The following is a 23,649-nucleotide window of genomic DNA, read 5'->3' as shown; positions in this document are numbered from 1 at the left end:
TTCATCTCCTGACTGTTACTTGCTCATGACCTCTTCCTCCTCCATTTGTTCCTCAGCTCCTACACCTTCACTAACAGTTTGTATGGTATCACCAGCCCCCCTCGATTGCTGTAATTCACCCTGTGTGACGATAGTCTGGAACTTAGCAACATTGTTATCCCTTCCGCATCCTACACTGCTTCCTCTATTTCCTCTGGGACCACCATCTCCTCCCGCATGCTATTCAAAGTCTGCTCCAGCATGTAGATGAGCGGAACAGTGATGCTGATGATGGCATTGTCAGCGCTAACCATCTTAGAAGCCATTTTGAAACTGTGCAGAAGGGTGCAGAGGTCCTTAATCTGTGCTCACTCTGTAAACGTGATATGCCCCACATCCCTAATGCCCAGGCAATATGACCTGACATACTGTGTCAGGGCTTGTTGCTGCTGCCATAGTCGCTTCAACATGTGCAGAGTGGAATTCCACCGTGTCAGGACATCGCATGTCAACCGATTAACTGGCATGGACAAAGACCTCTGAATCTATGCAAGTCGATGACCTGAGGGGTGTGAATGGCGAAAGTGAGCACACAGCTTCCATGCTTTCTGCAGCAGCGCATCCAGGTTGGGATAGTGGTGTAGAAATCTCTGTACCACCTGGGTGAGGATGTGAGCCATGCAAGGCACGTGTGTAGGGCATAGGGCAGCCACCAGCTTCACACTGTTATCACACATGGCCTTCCCTGGCTCCAGGTTCAGTGGAGACAGCCATTGCTCAAACTCAGCCTGGATAGCTGTCCACAACTCTTCAGCTGTATGACTGCGATCTCCAAGGCATATTAATTTTAACACTGCCTGATTGCGATGAGCCCTGGCTGCACAGTATGGAGGTGGTGGGGATTCGCTCTTCACTGTTGGAACACGTTTCTCATTAAAGCAGAGGTTGAGGGTGCAGATGGAGGCCCTAGAGGAGGTGGAGGAGGCAGAAGCAGTGGAGAAAGTGTGAAATGCAGAGGTTTGTCCTGCAAACCTTGGGGATTCAAAGACTTATGGAACAGCCCCTTTTCCATCTGCCCCCACAGCCACCAGAATCATCCAGTGTCAGCGAGATGTAACACCCCTGGCCATGCTTACTCGTCCAGGTGCCTGTAGTGAAATGTACCCTGGCAGACATAGATTTAGTCAAGGAATGGGTGATGTTGTCTTTGACATGCTGGTGTAGCACAGGTATAGCTTTCTTAGAGAAGTAATGGCGACTGGGCAACTGATACTGTGGGACTGAGACGGTCATCAGCTTTCAGAAACCATCTGTATCTACCAGGTAGAAATGCAGCATTTCCGTGGCCAATAGATTGGAGATGGTGGCGTTCAACCTCTTAGCTTTTTCATGTGTAGGAGGAAACAATTTTTTACGTGACCACAACTGCGGGACCAAGGGCTGGCTGCAGTGCTGAGAGAGGGCATAGTAGGGTGAACCGGACAAATTGCTGGACCGTGAGTGATGTGCAGACGGAGATGTTACGGTGGATTGAGAAAGATGTGGTGTGCTCATTCTCTGAGATCGGTCAAAAACAACAGGCATGTCGGCTTCCGTTGCAGCTGACGGGCTCTCACTCAGCCTGACTGGAGCGGATAAACAACCGGAAGTTCGTGACAACACTTTGCACGGTAACAAAGGAGGAGTAAGAAGCAGCAGAAGCGGTTGATGGGGCGGCTGATGGTTGCTGAGGTCCGCTAGTCCGCATTTTATCACATTGAGATTTCCAGAGAAACGCATGTTGATTGCGCATGTAAAGGTTCATGCATGCAGTAGTCAAATTATTGCAGTTTTTCCCTCTACTTAGTTTTTTTTGCAAATTTGATAGATAACGTGAGTTGGCTCATCCTTTGCAGTGTCAAAAAAGGCCCAGGCTAGGCAGTTTTTGCTGCCTCTGTGAGCTGCAGACCAGCAACCGCTACTGGCCACAGCCACAGTTGCGGCTAAGAATGCAGTGTTCCTCGTGGTTTCATCACTACGTGTCTGTGCCGTAGGGTGCAACGTAACCTCCTCGTCTTCCTCATCCTCCATTTCCTCAGATGACCTACTCGGCTGCATTCCTCTGGGTTCATACCAAGTGGGATCTACAACCTCATCATCATCTTCTCTGTTATCCCATTTCTCGCCCTGAGAGTCACCCTCCTCCTCTTCCTGCCCTGACAGCACAGTACAGTCCGCTTGAACCTCGGGTATCTGAGTCTCATCAGGATCACCTCCCCCTGGGGGTTAACGTCTGGTGACGAGGGTCAGGATGCTGCTCGGACCCTACTTCGTCCTTACCAAATCCAACCTAAAAAAATTTTAGGCATCGCTCCAGATGCTTTCCTCCTCTTGAGTCTGTAATTCTTTGGAGCAGACTTCTGATGCACATGGCATAGAATGTGTGAACAGCTCTGCAGACTCACCCATCTGTGGTTCACTACAGCCAGCTGGCCAGTTAGAGTTGTGACGTGGGGGGAAACAAGGGTAATTGGGGTGCCACCTCTGTGCACTGTACTGTGTGTGATGTTGAGGTGGTGGTGAGGAGGAGAGGCCACTTGATGCAGCACTTGCCATCCACTAGAGCACATGCTCTTTCTGGCCTACTTTATCAGGTTAGTAACAGAAGAAATATTTTTTTTTTTACTGTGGATGAGGCCTGTATTAAATATAATATATGCTCCAAACAATTTCAAACTGAGATCTCCCCTGCTGTATCATATTAGTAATAGAAAAAATAGATTTTTTTACTGTGCACAAGCTCTGTAGACAGCTGAATTTCACCGCCACAAAATGTGAAACTGAGAAATGGCGTGCTGTATCACATTTGTCACAGAAAAAACTGATTCACAAAACTAGCTATCTAAACTATCTGACTTAGAAGCAACCGCCTAGCTGGCTAGCTAAAATCTCTCAGTATCCAGGAACAGACCAGGAGCGTCCTCTCTGATCTGTTACAGTCACAAAATGGCACTAAAACAACATGCCTGTTTTTATATAGGAAGGTACATGTGATTTCAGCAGCCAATGGCACAAGCCCTTGAGTCTGGACAGTGTATATGGTTCCTACTCCCTGATTGGCTAGCCGCAATTTGCACACAAAAAGTTAGGAAAAGAAAAAATTAGATTACAAGCACGACGCTCCTTTGACCTCTCCCCACCCCCTCCCCTCATCAAACACATCCTCCCTGCTCATCATACAGCACCACTATCCTAGCCAAAGCGCTAAAATTACTGTAGTGCAAACACAATCATTTCCCGCACTTTTACCAAATTTTGCCGATTTTAGGTAAAATGCTCATTTGTCCAATCACAAATCCGAATGTGCAATGTTCGTGCCAAAATTGAAATTGGCGATCGTTTTTCAAACATGTTCTCTCATTTCTAATAGTGAGGGCAATAACTCCTTTACCTTTGCTTAATATTTTGAGCCCCACTTTACCACCTCCAGTTATCTCTGCAGTTTGTTACTGTTTATGCTCTGGGATTTCTCACAGTTGTCATTTAGACCATCCAGACTACATTTACCATGATGCATTGCATCACATACATCTCTAATGCCCAACATCATTGCCCTATCACTGCATCTTGTTGGCTGCTTATCACCCTTCACCACAAACTCCATTATAGCATCCTCTTAGTGTTTCAGTGCTGTTTTCAGCTCCTCTGCAGTTCTCTCCCTTATTCTCAGCAGCCTGCTCCGATTTCCTCTATATCCAGCCTTCCCCTCCTCAGCAACCAGGTCCATTCTCCTCTGCATCCAGCCTTCCCCTCCTCAGCAGCCTCCTCCGTTCTCCTCTACATCCAGCCTCCCCCTCCTCAGCTGCCTGCTCCGATCTCCTCTACATCCAGCCTACCCCTCCTCAGCAGCCTGCTCCTTTCTCCTCTACATCCAGCCTCCCCCTCCTCAGCAGCCTGCTCCTTTCTCCTCTACATCCAGCCTCCCCCTCCTCAGCAGCCTGCTCTGATCTCCTCTACAACCAGCTTCCTCCTCATCAGCAGCCTGCTCCTTTCTCCTCTACATCCAGCCTCCCCCTCCTCAGCAGCCTGCTCCTTTCTCCTCTACATCCAGCCTTCTCCTCCTCAGCAGCCTGCTCCGTTCTCCTCTACATCCAGCCTTCTCCTCGTCAGCAGCCTGCTCCTTTCTCCTCTACACCCAGCCTTCTTCTCCTCAGCAGCCTGCTCCGTTCTCCTCTACATCCAGCCTCCCCTCCTCAGCAGCCTGCTCCGTTCTCCTCTACTTCCAGCCTCCCCCTCCTCAGCTGCCTGCTCCGATCTCCTCTACATCCAGCCTTCCCCTCCTCAGCAGCCTCCTCCGTTCTCCTCTACATCCAGCCTCCCCCTCCTCAGCTGCCTGCTCCGATCTCCTCTACATCCAGCCTTCCCCTCCTCAGCAGCCTCCTCCGTTCTCCTCTACATCCAGCCTCCCCCTCCTCAGCAGCCTGCTCCTTTCTCCTCTACATCCAGCCTCCCCCTCCTCAGCAGCCTGCTCTGATCTCCTCTACAACCAGCTTCCTCCTCCTCAGCAGCCTGCTCCTTTCTCCTCTACATCCAGCCTCCCCCTCCTCAGCAGCCTGCTCCTTTCTCCTCTACATCCAGCCTTCTCCTCCTCAGCAGCCTGCTCCGTTCTCCTCTACATCCAGCCTTCTCCTCGTCAGCAGCCTGCTCCTTTCTCCTCTACATCCAGCCTTCTTCTCCTCAGCAGCCTGCTCCGTTCTCCTCTACATCCAGCCTCCCCTCCTCAGCAGCCTGCTCCGTTCTCCTCTACTTCCAGCCTCCCCCTCCTCAGCAGCCTGCTCCTTTCTCCTCTACATCCAGCCTTCTCCTCCTCAGCAGCCTGCTCCTTTCTCCTCTACATCCAGCCTTCTCCTCTTCAGCAGCCTGCTCCTTTCTCCTCTACATCCAGCCTTCTCCTCCTCAGCAGCCTGCTCCGATCTCCTCTACATCCAGCCTCCTCCTCCTCAGCAGCCTGCTCCGATCTCCTCTACATCCAGCCTTCTCCTCGTCAGCAGCCTGCTCCTTTCTCCTCTACATCCAGCCTTCTCCTCCTCAGCAGCCTGCTCCTTTCTCCTCTACATCCAGCCTCCTCCTCCGCAGCAGCCTGCTCCGATCTACTCTACATCCAGCCTTCTCCTCCTCAGCAGCCTGCTCCTTTCTCCTCTACATCCAGCCATCTCCTCCTCAGTTATAGGGTGCTGTGAGACACCATTTCTAGGCTGCCTCCTTTACCCAACTCACATGGAAGTGATGTCCCGAGATAGTTTAACTCTGCAGCAGGATGGCACATTGGTAAAAATTCAAAAGAAGCTTTATTTTTCTGGTAGAATACTTGTTGAAATCCATACAGCAGCAGGTAAAAAGACTTTTCTCAGACACAGGCTGAGAGCACATGAGCTTCTATGGCGGTTAAGATGGAGAATGAGGAAAAGACATGGGGAACAAAGGAGGGGTTAGTTACATCACAGCCACATCAAAGGGCGACAGGGAGAGAGAAGGGACAATCTACTAAGAAAAGCAAACATTACTGCAATGCAATGAAACAGCAATACATGACAAGGGAAAGAAGTGCAATGCAGTCTGTAAATTCCCAAATCATGTGACATAACAAGCCTGTTCTGAATTGCTCTACATCCTGCCTCCACCTCCTCAGCAGCCTGCTCCACTGTCCTCTGCCTCCAGCCTCTCCCTTCTCAGCAGCCAGTTCCATTCTCCTCTGCATCCAGCCTTCTCCTCAGCAGCTTGCTCCATTCTCCTCTGCATCCAGCCTCCCCCTCCTCAGCAGCTTGCACGAATCTTCTCTGCATCTCGCCTCCTCCTCCTCAGCAGTCTGCTCCGTTCTCCTCTACATCCAGCCTTATCCTCCTCAGCAGCCTGCTCCGATCTCCTCTACATCCAGCCTTATCCTCCTCAGCAGCCTGCTCCGTTCTCCTCTGCATCCAGCCTCCCCTCCTCAGCAGCCTGCTCCGTTCTCCTCTACATCCAGTCATCTTCTCCTCAGCAGCCTGCTCCATGACTGTATATGGCCCAAATTGTTCTCCTGAAACCACCCTTTATATTAATTATTTATTTTCCCCGTCAATCTCTCATACCACTTACCTTATAATAAATGATACACAGGTGACTTTATTTTTTGGATATAATTGGCCACAGCGACCATTTATTAACAAACAAAAATAACCAATGAAAGAATTGGGGGGAGGTCCTTGGGGCTACAAGATCTGGCGCATGTAGAACAAAGTTTTTATCCATAGAATTATTTTACCCTCAGCCGTAACCCCAAGATTGAGGGCACCACACCACAAGCAATGGTAAAAGAAACACCACCACTGGCTCCCAGGGTACCCCCCTGTCCCGAGCCCCACTAAGTGCCAGATCAGCCTATCAGTAATTCCATCCTGAAGGGAACCATCTCTGTAAATTCACCCCTATAATAAATTCCACCAACCCCAAGGAACCCCTCCCACCGCTCCAGCCACTGTGACTCACAGTAAAAATCTGTATCTTTCAACATAAGCCCAAGCAATAAAACATAACAATATACAGTATTTTTCAGACTATAAGGCGCACTGGACCCTAAGATGCACCCCAAATTTTGAGGTGGAATATAGGAAAAATATATTTTTTATAAGATGGGAGTCTGTCTTATAGTCTGAATATATATCTTATCTGTGGGGCGGTGGAGCGAGAGTCACAGGAGGCAGGGTCCTGCAGGAAGCCGGTGCTCCAGCAGCGGGGAGTTGCAGTGGTGGTAAAGCAGGATCGCAGGGCCCTCCATTCCGTCCCTCAGGAACCTGGCAGCTGCAGCAGAAGAGGTGAGATGGCTGAGGCCCGGTGCCTGGCTGAGGCCCAGTGTCTGGCTGAGGCCTGGTGCCTGGGGCCGGTGTCTGGATGTGGGCCGGGGCGGGTGCCTGGCTGAGGCCTGGTGCCTGGCTGGGGGCTGGGGCCGATGTCTAGCTGGGAGCCGGTGAGCGGCGTGGCAGAGTGACTTGCGAAGCCTTCCGGTGTGTGTGGCCATCTTTCTGAGGCTGTGATCTACAGGAAATTGATCACCCGAGCTATCAGTCTGCGCGTGCGCGAGCTTGAGCAGCAATTTTTCTGTAGATCACAGCTTCAGAAGGATGGCCGCGCACACTGGAAAGCCACGCCGCTCTGCCACGCCGCGATGCACTGCCACGCCGCTCACTGACCCCAGCCAGACACCAGCCTTAGCATCTCACCTCTTCTGCCACCGCCGGGTTCCTGAAGGAGGGAGGGAACAGAGGGCCATGCAATGACGCTCCACCACCATCGCAACTATTAGGTAAGCTCTGCGTTCGGACCATAAGACGCACCCCCTATTTTCATCCTAAATTTGGGGGAAAAAAGTGCGGCTTATGGTCCGAAAAATATGGTTTAATATTTTTATTAGACAGCTCTAAATTCTCTGAAAAAAAGGGTGGGTGGGTGGCACTTTTCTTATTGCTGTTCGCACAGGAATGGCCCCTTTTTCCCGCACTCTTCCTTTTATACCCCCTTTTACTGTCCCCTCCCACTCCCTATTGATCCAATCCCATAGCCCCTATTCAAACTTTATTTTCCTCTGCTGGACCAATCAACATTATGTGGGCCTCTGCTTACAAGTACAGCTCCGGCCACTTCTTTCTTCTCTGCACCCAGCCATCTCCTCCTCAGCTGCCTGCACCGTTCTCTGCATCAAGTCTCCCCTCTTTCCTGGCTGAAGGAGAATGATGAGTCATATACCCGATGAACTAATTCATTCATTAGTTGTTTAATATTCACCTTATCAAGCAGTTTTCATAAAATGATGTCTTGTGTGTGTGGCGCCCCTGCTGTGCATCAGTGCCACAGATCCTAGAGGGATGCATAAATGGATTTCTCCACAAGAGGTCCCCACAGCATACACACACCTCCACCCTACCACCTCAGACCACCAGATGGAGCCCTAATAGGGACATATATAGGGAGGGTGGAGTTAGGCAGTTCAGTTCCTAGCCTGCTAGAATACAGAGCAGCTAGGGAGTTCCTGCTCAGACACAGAAGGAGTCAGTGCAGTCGAGCCAGAGCCTAGCAGTTCCTGCAGAAAGAGTTCAGTACAGTCTGTAGAGTGAGTCCAGACTAGAACTCACAGAGCTCAGGATAGAGAGCTAGGAGTGTGCCGACACTCTGAGAGCGGCGAAGAAGAGCAGCGTCCCGGCTGCAGTGTGTGTAGCCTAGTGAAGGCCCGAGCAGGGCCGAAGGCAAGTGGAAGAAAGTAGCATTGGGGGCAGAGGAGCTTTACAAGCTCACCCCAGAAGCATATACCTGACACCGTGTCCGAGTCTACGTGGATCTTCATGACCAGTAGAAAGCAACCGGAACCCCTGGCAAACTACATGTCCCAGGATCACAAAAAGCTGATACGTACCAGGGTCAGGAATCATGGAGACCCCAAAGAATAGGGAGAGTGATTTCCAACAGAAGGTCCTATCACCAAGTCAGCAGGGGCAGAACAGAAACCAAGTTAGGCCTAATTCCAGGCAGGTCAGAAACTTACTACAGAGAGGCAAGAAACAGGAGGCCCTACACCCACTCACTGGGGAGAATCTGGACGGGCACCCCTCACCCTACAGTGCTCTGGGGTGTTCCTGAGCTAAACACCAGTAAAGGTACAGAAGTGACTTTCGTGTGTGCTCCTATTCTGGCTCTGACCCGGCTGGGTCCCCTCTGTCCTGCATACCCCCCCCCTCCTACACTGCCCTGAGGCCCTGCTCCACCTGTGGGGAGCGATACCATCTAAGCTGCCACAACACCGGCCTCAGTGGACTGCTGCAGCGCTGGTGATCCTCACCAGACACCACAGGTGGCGTCACGAACTTTGACATTTCTATTCCCCTTTTTCCTATTCCCTATCCATCTAACTACCCCCGCTTTTAGTTGACCGTCCTGGGCCACGGGCTGGGCCAGCCACCGTGATACCCTCCAAGCTTCTGAAGGCCTGGTGCCGAGTACCCCACAGCCCCGGGGGAGCGACATGTGCTTCGGGGCGGGACGTGGGGGCAGGGTCTTCTTCTGGTTAACTGCCCCTTCCAGCCTTCCTCTGGTTCTTGTACAGGTTACTGATTATTCAGTGACCTGACTCCTGTTTTCAATCATTGTGTGGGTGGCACGTGAGCAGTGTCAGTAAGTGTCCTGTGTGCTGGACTTCAATAAAATGATACAGGAGCGACGCATGCGCAGATTGATACTTTGGCTCAGTTTAATTTTTCAATGGTTTAATATTCTGTATGCCAAGACATCCTCTTTATTTCTAAAGGTAGACATTTCTGTAACAAATCTGCCATAAAAAAAGGTGCTCTCTTGCTGGCTCATCACTTCTCATGAGAACCGGCGAGGGAGCGAACTGTCACTCTGCACTGAAAAGAATATTGCACATACAAGGGAGCTTGTACTAAGCATACATCAAATTGACAACCAATGCATGCTCAGTACAGCAGTCATTAGCCCAGCCCCTGGGCTGACGACTCTTCATTTCAGAGTGGGGGCAGAGGCTGCGGCATTGACCGCTGCCTCTAAATCAGTAGAAATTCAGTCTTAGGTGTCATTAATTTCACTTTTCAAAGTCATAAACAAACCACCCAAAGATGTGAGAGCAGCCACAAGTAAGGATCAGGTGATGGTGACTATGTAGAAGCCTTTCTCTCTATAGTTCTGTTCCATTTTCCATTTCTACAGACACAAGTTTGGCCGGGATCATCGCTGCCTGTTCTGTCTCTGGGGTTATACTGATAATTATCATCACTAGTGTTCTGTGGTGGAGACAAAAACCGAGGAGGAAAGGTAATGTAGTGACACTAGGAGGACTTTCTGATGTGTCCATATAAAAGAAAAATCCATATTTATCATTTATGTTATTTCACTGTAAATGTAAAGTTTTATCATTTTACGCTCTCATGACAGCACCATTCATAGTACTTGACATTATGGGTCCTTCTAAGCTGATTGACGGAGAGGAGGCCGCCCTGTACTGCACAGTGTATAACATACCCAAGGACCTGTGTGTGACTTGGCTGATAAGAAGAGCTGGACAGGAGCAGGAGATCCAGACGTCTCAGATTAGAGAACATTCAGAAGAAGGGAAGAGTTTACTGGATAAATCCTATGAGATCAAATCACAACGGGAGGGACGTCTGTATTCATCATCACTGAGCTTCATACCTCATATGAAGAGACATGAAGACGTGACCTTTATCTGTAGAGGAGTCTCCAGTAAATATAAGGATGAAAAGATGTTTCACTGCAAGATGATTTATGGTGAGGTATTACTTTTATATGACATTACATTACTGTACATAATAATATAATCTAATATTATGGTACTACTGTCAATTATTACTATAACTCATAATATTTGCAATAAAAACTAATTCACATTTCAGTAAAGCCGAAGATGCCAGTAATGAGAATACTGAGTGTCCATGGAGGGATGAAGTATTTACTCAACTTAGAGAAATTTTATCCTAAAAGCATCAAGATCACCTGGACATGTGGAGAGAGAGGTACAGAAGAAGTTGTATCATCCACTGAATCTATATCTGAGAATCCTGACCGAACCTACAAGATCTCCAGTGAGATCATTATTTCTGAGGTTCATCACAAGGATCCAGGATTCAAAGTACGAGTGACCTGGGATCATGAATCTATGGAAGAACCAGAATTCCGGGAGATGTCTATAAGAGACTCAGGTGAGAGGAGAGATATATGGGGGTTATATAAGAATCCTGGAGCTGTCTATCAGAGACTCAGGTGAGAGGAGAGATACATGGGGTTATATAAGAATCATGGAGCCGTCTATCAGAGACTCAGGTAAGAGGAAAGATATTTGAGGTTATATAAGAATCCCGGAGCCGTCTAACAGAAACTCAGGTAAGAGGAGAGATATATGGGGGTTATATAAGAATCCAGGAGCCGTCTATCAGAGACTCAGGTGAGAGGAGAGATATATGGGAGTTATATAAGAATCCTGGAGCCGTCTATCAGAGACTCAGGTGAGAGGAGAGATATATGGGGTTATATAAGAATCCTGGAGCCGTCTATCAGAGACTCAGGTGAGAGGAGAGATATATGGGGGTTATATAAGAATCCTGGAGCCGTCTATCAGAGACTCAGGTGAGAGGAGAGATAAATGGGAGTTAGATAAAAATCCTGGAGCCGTCTATCAGAGACTCTGGTGAGAGGAGAGATATATGAGGTTATATAAGAGTCCCGAAGCTGTCTATCAGAGACTCAGGTGAGAGGAGAGATATATGGGGGTTATATAAGAATCCTGGAGCCGTCTATCAGAGACTCAGGTGAGAGGAGAGACATATGGGAGTTATATAAGAATCCTGGAGCCGTCTATCAGAGACTCTAGTGAGAGGAGAGATATATGAGGTTATATAAGAGTCCTGGGGCTGTCTATCAGAGACTCAGATGAGAGGAGAGATATATGGGGGTTATATAAGAATCCTGGAGCCATCTATCAGAGACTCAGGTAAGTGGAGAGATATATGGCGTTATATAAGAATCCTGGAGCCGTCTATCAGAGACTCAGGTGAGAGGAGAGATATATGGGGGTTATATAAGAATCCAAGAGCCGTCTATCAGTGACTCAGGTGAGAGGAGAGATATATGGGAGTTATATAAGAATCCTGGAGCCGTCTATCAGAGACTCAGGTGAGAGGAGAGATATATGGGGGTTATATAAGAATCCTGGAGCCGTCTATCAGAGACTCAGGTGAGAGGAGAGACATATGGGAGTTATATAAGAATCCTGGAGCCGTCTATCAGAGACTCTGGTGAGAGGAGAGATATATGAGGTTATATAAGAGTCCTGGAGCTGTCTATCAGAGACTCAGGTGAGAGGAGAGATATATGGGGGTTATATAAGAATCCTGGAGCCGTCTATCAGACACTCAGGTGAGAGGAGAGACATATGGGAGTTATATAAGAATCCTGGAGCCGTCTATCAGAGACTCTGGTGAGAGGAGAGATATATGAGGTTATATAACAGTCCTGGAGCTGTCTATCAGAGACTCAGGTGAGAGGAGAGATATATGGGGGTTATATAAGAATCCTGGAGCCATCTATCAGAGACTCAGGTAAGTGGAGATGTTATGTTCTGCTACCAGAGCTAAGGAAAGAGAGGAGATCTGTCCCTACGATAGAACTCAGCTGAATCCCTACGATGTAACAGGGAACCTGATCCTGCGATCAGACCTGCTAAAGTCCTAAGCTAGTCTGTACGGAGACCTATAGATGTGGGGAAGGAATCCCTACAAGTACTAAGGACTGGGAGGAAAATGGGACACCTCCTAACAGAAATAGTAGCAGACAGACAAACAAACAAAATATATAGAACAAAGAGGTCCGTAGACCAAGCAAACTAACAGAGTTAGATACAGAGCACAGGCTAGCTAGAAAGTAGTTATACAATGAAGTCCAGCAAAGCCAGAAGGGCGGAGCAGGATTAAATAGGCCAACGAGGTCATGTGACCAGCAAAGGAAAAAACCTAAGAGCAAGGTTCTAACAGTACCCCCCCTTCTAAGAGGATCCTCCGGATCCCCTAGGACCAGGCTTATCAGGAAATCTCCTGTGAAACGCTCTGATAAGTCTGGACGCGGAAACATCATCTGACCTCACCCAAGAGTTATCCTCGGGTCCGAAACCTTTCCAGGCCACCAGATACTGCAAACTACCTCTATACCGTCTAGAGTTAAGGATGCGAGAAATTTCATATTCCCCGTCCTCCACCACCGGAGGAACAGAGGCAGAGGCGTCACCATCCGACACAACAGCTTTTTTTAACAGAGAGACATGAAATACCGGATTAATTCTCCAGGAGGTAGGAACCTCCAACCTAACAGCAGATTGGTTGACAACCTGAAGCACCTTAAAGGGCCCTACAAACTTGGGACCCAATTTCTTAGAAGGAATCCTCAACCGCAGATTCCTAGAGGACAACCAAACCATGTCACCAACAGCGAACAAAACCTCCTGTCGTTTCCTATCAAAGTAGTCTTTAGATTTTCTGTTGGCCTCCTGAAGATTACCACGCACATCCGTCCAAACTCTCTCCAAATCACCGGAAAAATTCTCCTCCTCAGGCACGGCAGATCCCAACTTGGAGAACGACCCAAACGACGGATGTCTCCCAGAACAACAAAAAAAAGGCGAACAACCAGCAGAAGAAGATGTATGATTGTTCAAAGCAAATTCAGCAAGTGGCAGAAACTCAGACCACCCCTCTTGATTGTCTGCCACAAAACAACGCAAGAACTGCTCAACATCCTGGTTTTTCCTTTCTGTCTGGCCATTAGATTCAGGATGATATCCGGACGAGAACGACAGATGAACTCCCAACCTGTCACAAAAGGCACGCCAAAAACGAGCCACGAACTGAGGACCCCTATCAGAAACAATGTCAGTAGGAACGCCATGAAGTCTGACAATTTCCTTGACAAAGGCCTTAGCGAGAGTTTTAGCGCAGGGCAGTTTGACGAAGGGAACCAAGTGACACATCTTGCTAAAACGGTCCACGGCCACCCAGATGACAGTAAAACCCTCAGAGGGGGGAAGGTCAGTTATAAAGTCCATAGCCAAATGTGTCCAAGGAGCACTAGGAACCTCCAAAGGACAAAGCAACCCCGCAGCAGGAGTATGTGAGGACTTAGATCTAGCATATATAGTACATTGACGCACCCACTTAATGACTTCCTTCTGCCATCCAGGCCACCAAAAACTGCGACCCACCAGTCTCTTGGTCTCAGAGATTCCGGGATGACCTGCCAACCGAGATTCGTGACACTCAATAAACAAATCTCTCCTAAAGGTCCCAGGCACAAACAACCTCCCATGAGGAGTGTTAGATGGGGCATTCTCCTGTGCTTTAAGAATCTCATCTTCCAAAACGGAGTCCAAAGCAGCTATCACAACACCTTCTTGTAAAATGTTCTCCTCTTTCTCAGCACCGACTATGGGAGAAAAACTGCGAGACAAGGCATCCGCCTTAACATTCTTAGTACCAGGGATGTAAGTAACGGAGAAATTAAACCGCGAGAAAAACAGTGCCCACCTAGCCTGACGGGCATTCAGGCGCTTGGCAGCATCAAGATATATCAGATTTTTATGATCCGTAAGAACCTGAACGGGAAATTCCGCACCTTCCAAGAAGTGGCGCCAGTGTTCAAATGCGAGTTTAATAGCCAATAATTCCCGATTACCAATATCGTAATTCAGTTCAGTCTCCGAAAATTTTTTTGAAAAAAAGGCACAGGGATGTAATCCATCCCCGTTATCCTGAGACAATACTGCGCCAACCCCCACCGAAGAAGCATCAACCTCAAACAAAAACGGCTTAGTCACATCAGGCTGCATAAGGATGGGAGCAGAGGTGAACCTCTCCTTGAGATACACAAAAGCTTCAATGGCCTCAGAAGACCACTGAACCGCATTAGCACCTTTCCTGGTGAGATCGGTCAGAGGTTTGACAATACTAGAAAATTTTTTTATGAATTTTCTGTAATAATTGGCGAAACCTAAAAAGCTCTGTATCTATTTCAAACCAATAGGCCTAGGCCATTCCTGTACAGCTTGAACTTTAACCGGGTCCATCTCAAAACCTTCGCTGGAGATAATGTAACCCAAAAAACTAATTCTCTGTACAGCGAACTCACATTTCTCCAGCTTAGCAAAAAGCGAATTGTCCATTAACAATTGTAATACCTCACATACGCTCCGCCAATGAGACTCCAGATCCGGCGAATAAATCAAAATGTCATCCAAATACACAACCACATTTTTGCCGATCAAAGGTCTAAGAATGTCATTAATAAGATTCTGAAAAAATGCAGGAGCATTAGTAAGACCAAAAGGCATAACCAGATTCTCAAAATGACCCACAGGAGTGTTAAAAGCAGTCTTCCATTCGTCACCCTCCTTCATGCGCAACAGATTGTATGCCCCCTTAAGGTCAATTTTAGAGAACCACTTGGCCCCCATTAACTGGTTAAACAGATCAGGAATCAATGGCAGTGGGTAAGGATTGCGTACAGTAATTTTGTTAATCTCACGAAAATCCAGACAAGGACGTAAACCGCCGTCCTTTTTTTTTACAAAAAAAAATCCAACCGCCACAGGAGACTTAGAGGGCCTAATGTGACCGGCGGCCAAACTTGTCTGTATGTATTCATCCAAAGCCTTCCTCTCAGGAATAGTAAGGTTAAATAAACGACTTTTAGGAAGAGTCGCTCCAGGGACAAATTCAATAGAACAATCATAGTCTCTATGGGGAGGCAAAACCTGCGATTCCTTCTCAGAAAAAACTCTCCAAAAATCCTGAATAGGAACAGGCAATTCTCCCCTATCCAAAGCTGCAATACGCCCGTTACAACACTTGTCATAACATTTATGGCTCCAGGATTTAATTTCATTGGTAGACCAATCCAGTACAGGATTGTGAAATTTTAACCAGGGCAATCCCAATATTACTGGAGAAGGCAAGTTATTCAAAACTACCAAATCCAATTTCTCATGGTGAACACCATTAATAGTGAGAGGAAATTCACAGACCTTGAGAGTAATATTCTTCAAAGGGGAACCATCCACAGAAACCACAGCAATGGGGGATGATAAAGGTTCGGGTTTTAAATTGAGTCTTTCCAAGAATCCCCCATCAATTACATTCAGAGTAGATCCACAATCAACAAACACCCGAAATTCCATTAATTTTTCCTGAGCAATCGTGGAAGCAGCTAAAAATACACCCTTGGAATTTAAACAGGCAATACGGGCATGACTGACCATTTTTTTTTCTTTCTTCATACGAAGCTCACAGCCTTTAATCAAATGACCAGATTTTCCGCAATAGAAACACAAGCCTTCAGAAAATCGACGGTCTTTTTCTTGAGAGCGAGGTGCCACCGATCCAATCTCCATCGGTTCACCACTGTTAGTACACACATTCTCATAACCAGAAACTGACATAGCAGAGGATTTGCTCTCATTAACCCTTGCACGCAGTCTCCTATCCACCCGTATAGCTAATTGCATAGCCTGTTGCAAATCTTCAGGTGTAGGATAAGCAATTAGCAGGTCTTTAACCCTTTCATTGAGCCCAGCAAGAAATAGACTTTTCAGAGCAGAATCGTTCCACCCTGTTTGAGTAGACCAACGACGGAAATGAGTACAATATTTTTCCACATTACCTGATCCCTGTCTCAAACGTCTTAACTCAGTCTCAGCTGATGCGACATGGTCAGGATCATCATATAATAGTCCCAAAGCAGAAAAAAAACTATCCACTGATCTGAAGCATGTATCACTAGGTTGCAAAGAAAAGGCCCACTCCTGAGGCTCTTTGCGCAAAAGTGACATTATGAACCCTATGCGCTGGGATTCATCCCCAGAGGACTTGGGTCTCAAACGAAAATACAATAAGCAAGCATTTTTAAATGAAAAAAATTCTCGGTGTTCACCAAAAAATAAATCCGGCAAACATACCTTAGGCTCCAAGAAATGTGCTCCAGGACAGTTACTCACGTGCTGACGGAGCTCGGCCACCTCCAGAGAAAGTCCCTGCAGGCGATGAGCCAAATCCTGAACCGACACCATGATGGAACAGAAAAATCTTTCCTTAGAGAATTTGCAGGCTGGACTTACTGTTATGTTCTGCTACCAGAGCTAAGGAAAGAGAGGAGATCTGTCCCTACGATAGAACTCAGCTGAATCCCTACGATGTAACAGGGAACCTGATCCTGCGATCAGACCTGCTAAAGTCCTAAGCTAGTCTGTACGGAGACCTATAGATGTGGGGAAGGAATCCCTACAAGTACTAAGGACTGGGAGGAAAATGGGACACCTCCTAACAGAAATAGTAGCAGACAGACAAACAAACAAAATATATAGAACAAAGAGGTCCGTAGACCAAGCAAACTAACAGAGTTAGATACAGAGCACAGGCTAGCTAGAAAGTAGTTATACAATGAAGTCCAGCAAAGCCAGAAGGGCGGAGCAGGATTAAATAGGCCAACGAGGTCATGTGACCAGCAAAGGAAAAAACCTAAGAGCAAGGTTCTAACAGGAGAGATATATGGCGTTATATAAGAATCCTGGAGCCGTCTATCAGAGACTCAGGTGAGAGGAGAGATATATGGCGTTATATAAGAATAATGGACCCGTCTATCAGAGACTCAGGTGAGAGGAGAGATATATGGGGGTTATATAAGAATCCTGGAGCCGTCTATCAGAGACTTAGGTAAGAAGAGAGATATATGGCGTTATATAAGAATCCTGGACCCGTCTATCAGAGACTCAGGTGAGAGGAGAGATATATGGGGGTTATATAAGAATCCTGGAGCCGTCTATCAGAGACTCAGGTGAGAGGAGAGATATATGGCGTTATATAAGAATAATGGACCCATCTATCAGAGACTCAGGTAAGGGGAGATATATATGGGGTTAGATAATATTCTCTCAGATGTCTGTAACTCTGTCCTTATTACACAACACAATGGGGGGTATTGACCATTTAAGACCTAACATGGTCGATCTCCTGCATATCCTATATTTCTCTTCTAATAACTCTGACATTTTCTCGGCTCCTCAGTTGTTTTACAGTCTGGTCTCCCACATTTTATCTATTCTGCAGACATAGTAATAATGCCATATGCATTATATACGTGATGATATTGTATGTGATATCACATCATGTTCTGTAGATTACCGATGGACTCCAGTTGTAGAAGAGATTCAGACCCCCGTCTACTTAACTCTGAGGGATACACCCTGAGCTACGCTAATTTTAACTATTGGCTTGTGAAGCGCGCCAATACAGTTAAACTCTCCAGCAGAGCAGGGATTTTAGTGCTCGCTCATCACTAATGATATCCCATCCAGGCCCCGTAATTCTCCATCCTGCCCCTAGGATCCATATGATTTCCCATCCTGGCCCCATACAAAAAATAAAATAAAGTTTCTCCTTACCTGGATTCAGTCCAGCGGTGTCCTCTTCCTCATCCATTTGAGTCACGAACGCGCCGGCGCATGGCAGTGATGTCAGCTGCTGGCCTCCGATTGGCTGGCGGCTGTTTACTGTTGCCATCGGGGTCAGCTTCAGGTTTTCGTGGGCCCCTTTAACCATACCACGATTCAAGATGCACAGATAAGAAATATAGGTATAGTACGATGCCAAAGATTTCACTTACTTCTTACATTACGAGTGATATCTATTATAAATGCTATAATAACTCAGAAATTGGCAAGTTCTCGCAGCGCACAGAGTGTGCGCTGGTGGGATTCAAGAGTCTGCCGTCACACAGAGTGACTGAAGACTTTTCATTTTAGACTGGACAGTATAGTCCTCCATACAGTATTATGAGCACCACATAGTCCTCCATACAGTATTATAGGCACCACATAGTCCTCCATACAGTATTATGGGCACCACATAGTCCTCCATACAGTATAATGGGCCCCATTTATTGCTGCATACAGTACCATATAGTGCCCCATACAGTATTATGGGTACCACATAGTCCACCACAGAGTATTATGGGCACCACATAGTCCTCCATATAGTATTATGGGCACCATATAGTCCTCCATACAGTATAATGGGCCCCATATATTGCTCCATACAGTACTATGAGCCACATATATTGCTCCATACAGTATTATGGACCCCATATAATGTTTCACCCAGTATATTGGCCCCATATAATACCCATACAGGATAATGGACCCCATATAATGCACCATACAGTATAATGGGCCCAATATAATTCTCCATACAGTACAATGGGCTGAATATTTTTCTCTATACAGTATATAATGGCCCCATATATTGCTCCATACAGAATGATGGCCCCAAATAGTATATAATTGCCCCATATATTGCTCCATACAGTATATAATGACCCCATATATTGCCCCATACAGTATATAATGGCCCCATATATTGCTCCATATAGTATATAATGGGCCTCATATATTGTTCCATACAGTATATAATAGGCCCAATATATTACTCCATATAATATAGTGGCCCCATATAATGCTCCATACCGCATATAATGGCTACATATAATGCCCTGCAAACAAATGTTTATAGGGAAATGACTTAAAATAACATAGAATTAAAAAAAGAAAAAATAATAATCTTGACACAGGAGACGGACGTCCCAAGTGGAGGAGGACGTGGAGGTGGATGTGGTGGTGGAGGTGGAAAAGGCAAGGGAGGAGTAATCCAACACTATTTTGTGGGGGGGGGTTTGTTTTTTTTTTTCCATGTTTTTTTCCATGGAACTGACTTTTAAGAATGTAGAATTAACCAATCAATAAATAACAATCTTGAGCCACGAGGCGGAGATCCAAGAGGAGGAGGAGGTGGATTTGGCAGTGTAGGTTGAAGAGGCAAGGGAGAAGTAATCCAACACTGTTTTTGTGCTTGTTTTTTTTTATTGTGTAGGAGTAAGAGGAAGAGGCAGCCTGGACAGATGAACGCCCCCCAGCAATCCTCAGTGGTGGTAGGACATGCGCTAGAATGCCTTCCACCTCAGGCCCAGCCGCCACTACATTTACCCAGTGGACAGTTAGGGAGATGTAACGTCCCTGCCTGTGCTTACTGGTCCATGTATCAGTGGTTATGTTAACCTTGCCACCAATGGCGTTGTGCAGTGCACATCTGAATTGTGTGCAGGGCATGTCTGTGCAGGGCAGGGACGGCCCGCCTGGAAAAGTATTGGCTGCTGGGAAAAACATACTGCGGGACAACCACCGCCATCATTTTTTTTTAAAACTGCCTGTCTCCACCAGCCGGAACGGCAGCATTCAAAAGGCCGGTAATTTAGGAAAGTTATCATTCAGGACCATGGTTTGTGGGTGGGTAAGGGAGTATTTCCTCTTTCTCTGGAGAGTTTGGGGGATGGAGAGCTGAACACGTCAATGGGACTGTGTGGAGATGCTCGATGACACTACTGGTGGTGGTGCTGTCACATCCTCCCTTTGCAGGGAGACAGGTGGCCATGTTGATCGTGAGTGGGAGGAAGAGGTTGAGACTGCAGCAGAAGAGGGAGCAGGAAGAGGTTCAGATCTGTCATGCTTTTTAAGGTGTGTACTCCACTGCACCTCATGCTTGGAATTCAGATTGCTCATCATGCAGGTGATGCTCAGGATCAGAACATTTATGCCTTGCTTCAGTCTCTGACAGCACAGCGTGCAAACCACCTGTGTCTTGTCATCAGCACATTGGCTGAAGAAATGCCACTCTAGGGAGCTCCTTTGAGCTGGCTTTCTTGTTCTCATTTCCTCAGCATGGTGACCAGTAGCAGCCGATAGACTGGCTAAAAGCCGCCTGCTGTACTTTTTCACCCTGGTTCTTCTTTTGCTGTGCTGCTGTGGCTGCATGACCACCTCCTCTTTCTCTGAACTGTGCATGTCACTAGGATGGCCTACGCTCCATGTGGGGTCTAGGACAACATCATCCCCTGCATCATCTTCCACCCAGTTCTCAGCCATGCTCTCCTTGCTGGTCTGTAGCCATGTTTCATCATCAGAGATGTGCTGCAGTGGTCTGATGAATGTGTGCACTAACTCTCCCACGTACTCGTCCTCCAACTGAACAAGTGGTTGGGCATCAGTGCACTCAATCTCTTCCACATGTGGTTCAGGGCCAGGTGGATGCCAATATTTGGCATGGCTGTGATGGCTCCGGAAGTGCCCACAGTCTGAAAGCTTGTTGCTGTCTTTCAACAAATTTTATTAGGCATACGGACCCGAACTGTAAACCAGACTTCCGGTAAAATCTCTGTGTTCGTGGATCGGTACCAGACAGAATGTGTCCGGTAGGAACCCCGAACTTCACAGTTCGGGTTCACTCATCCCTAGTCACTAACAAGTAACTTGTACTGGGAGACTGGAGGATCATTTCTAGGTTTAAGATAGAATTGAATGATGTATATGACATTACATGACTACGACTACAGACATTGCACCAAACTTCTGCTTCTTCTCTTCACAGTAAACCCCAGATGTCGACTCCTATAGAGATCAGTATGGACGATTCATCTCGTGGTCAGTTCTCTCTGCATCTACATAAGTTTTACCCTAAATATATGAAAATCTCCTGGAGCTGGGAAGATAAATATAATAAATATGGATTATCAAGGGACAATGATATCACATATGAGGTCACCAGTGTGGCCTCGATTCCTGATCATCAATTCAAAGATCCAGAGATGAAAATCATTGTAGAGTGGAAACACGAGAGAACGGAGACGTCAGAGACAAGATCACTGAGTGTCAGCGGTAATGAAGATTTCTGTCTATCTACTGATCTATCTATTTATCTAATTAAAAAAAAATGAATAGTTAGTGAGGGTGAGACTATAAAATCATGCTATAAGGATATGACTAATAAATTTATTCAGAGGGATCACCCAAAAAGGTTCTTTGAAAAATGGGAGAAATAAGTTGACTCTGTAGAACGTACAGTCATGGCCAAAGTTTTGAGAATGACACCAAAATTATATTTTCACATGATCTGCTAGCCTCTGGTTTTTATTAGTGTTTGTCTGATGTTTATATCACATACCGAAATATAATTGCAATCATATTATGAGTACCAATAGGTTATATTGACAGTTAGAATGAGTTAATGCAGCAAGTCAATATTTGCAGTGTTGCCCCTTCTTCTTCAAGACCTCTGTAATTCTCCCTGGCATGCTCTCAATCAACTTTTGGACCAAATCCTGACTGATAGCAGTCCATTCTTGCATAATCAATGCTTGCATTTTGCCAGAATTTGTTGGTTTTTGTTTGTCCACCCGTCTCTTGATGATTGACCACAAGTTCTCAATGGGATTAAGATCTGGGGAGTTTCCAGGCCATGGACCCAAAATCTCTATGTTTTGTTCCATGAGCCATTTAGTTATCACCTTTGCTTTATGGCAAGGTGCTCCATCATGCTGGAAAAGGCATTGTTGGGCACCAAACTGCTCTTGGACGGTTGGGAGAAGTTGCTCTTGGAGGACATTCTGGTACCATTCTTTATTCATGGCTGTGTTTTTAGGCAAGACTGTGAGTGAGCTGATTCCCTTGGCTGAGAAGCAACCCAACACATGAATGGTTTTCAGGATGCTTTACAGTTGGCATGAGACAAGACTGGTGGTAGCGCTCACCTCTTCTTCTCCGAATAAGCTGTTTTCCAGATGTCCCAAACAATCGAAAAGGGGATTCATTAGAGAAAATGACTTTGCCTCAGTCCTCAGCAGTCCACTCCCTGTACCTTTTGCAGAATATCAGTCGGTCCCTGATGTTTTTTCTGGAGAGAAGTGGCTTCTTTGCTGCCCTCCTTGAAACCAGCCCTTGCTCAAAGAGTCTCCGCCTCACAGTGCGTGCAGAAGCACTCACACCAGCCTGCTGCCATTCCTGAGAAAGCTCGGCACTGCTGGTAGTCCGATCCCGCAGCTGAAACTGTTTTAAGATACGGTCCTGGCGCTTGCTGGTCTTTCTTGGGCGCCCTGAAGCCTTTTTGACAACAATGGAAGCTCTCTCCTTGAAGTTCTTGATGATGCGATAGATTGTTGACTGAGGTGCAATCTTTGTAGCTGCGATACTCTTCCCTGTTAGGCCATTTTTGTGCAGTGCAATGATGGCTGCACGTGTTTCTTTAGAGATAACCATGGTTAACTGAAGAGAAACAATGATACCAAGAACCAGCCTCCTTTTAAAGTGTCCAGTGTCATTCTTATTTAATCATGACTGATTGATTGCCAGCCGTGTCCTCATCAACACCCACACCTGTGTTAATGGATCAATCACTAAAACGATGTTAGCTGCTCCTTTTAAGGCAGGACTGCAATGATGTTGAAATGTGTTTTGGGGGTTAAAGTTCATTTTCTGGGCAAATATTGACTTTGCAAGTACAGTAATTGCTGTTAAGTTGATCACTCTTTGACATTCAGGAGTATATGCAAATTGCCATTACAAAAAATGAAGCATTAAACTTTGGAAAAATTACTATTTGTCTCATTCTCAATACTTTTGGCCATGACTGTAGTAGTCTCTTTGGCTGTGTACTGAATAGGAAAAAGGGCCTCAAGAGAATGACAAGAATTACTATATATTTTGAAGAAAGCAACAAAATTACTGGTATTATTAAACAACATTGGCCAATGCAGGGCAGATCTCTGCCTGAAATAGAGGAATATGGAAATCTGCCTCTCTTCTCCTATAAACGTGCTAAAAATATTAAAGATAAATTGGTAAGCTCAGATATTGGACCTTGAAGAACTGGTAAATAATTATCACTTATGGGGAGATGGGGGTGGGGATGTTATCCTTGCCTCAGTTGCATTAATTGTACTAACATGTTAAAGGGTGATTGTTTTATTCATTCCATTACGAAAGAAAATTTCTTTATTAATCATTATATCACATGTGACTGAGTATTTTTACAGGACGAAAAGGGTGAAGTCTTCAAAATGGTGTTGAGAAGGCCGAACTTTTAAATTCCTATTTTGCGTCTGTGTACTCTAAGAAAGCAAATGTAACATTTTAATCAAGGAATAAAATAATCCACACTATCTAAAAACAGAGAGATGGTTGAGGGAACACTTAGCTAATTTACATGAATTTAA

At 46.3% G+C, this 23,649-nt stretch overlaps 1 protein-coding gene across 1 annotated transcript in view; it reads left to right on the top strand.

Annotated features, from left to right (window-relative positions):
* The window catches only part of LOC141162501 (uncharacterized), a 64,272-nt gene extending 42,599 nt beyond the window's left edge, over positions 1–21,673 (top strand). Inside the window, exons 4-7 of the mRNA XM_073648671.1 lie at positions 9,709–9,813; positions 9,934–10,287; positions 10,413–10,718; positions 21,030–21,673. Of these exons, the coding sequence (XP_073504772.1) occupies positions 9,709–9,813; positions 9,934–10,287; positions 10,413–10,718; positions 21,030–21,055 (791 nt within the window). The 3' untranslated portion in view covers positions 21,056–21,673. The remainder of the gene's footprint in view (positions 1–9,708; positions 9,814–9,933; positions 10,288–10,412; positions 10,719–21,029) is intronic.
* Positions 21,674–23,649: the final 1,976 nt, after the last annotated feature.

This window comes from Phyllobates terribilis, unplaced genomic scaffold (assembly GCF_046119375.1).
Source record: "Phyllobates terribilis strain yellow unplaced genomic scaffold, ASM4611937v1 Scaffold_9__5_contigs__length_417890890, whole genome shotgun sequence".
NCBI lineage: Eukaryota > Metazoa > Chordata > Amphibia > Anura > Dendrobatidae > Phyllobates > Phyllobates terribilis.
This window is presented reverse-complemented; position numbering and strand designations above follow the sequence as displayed.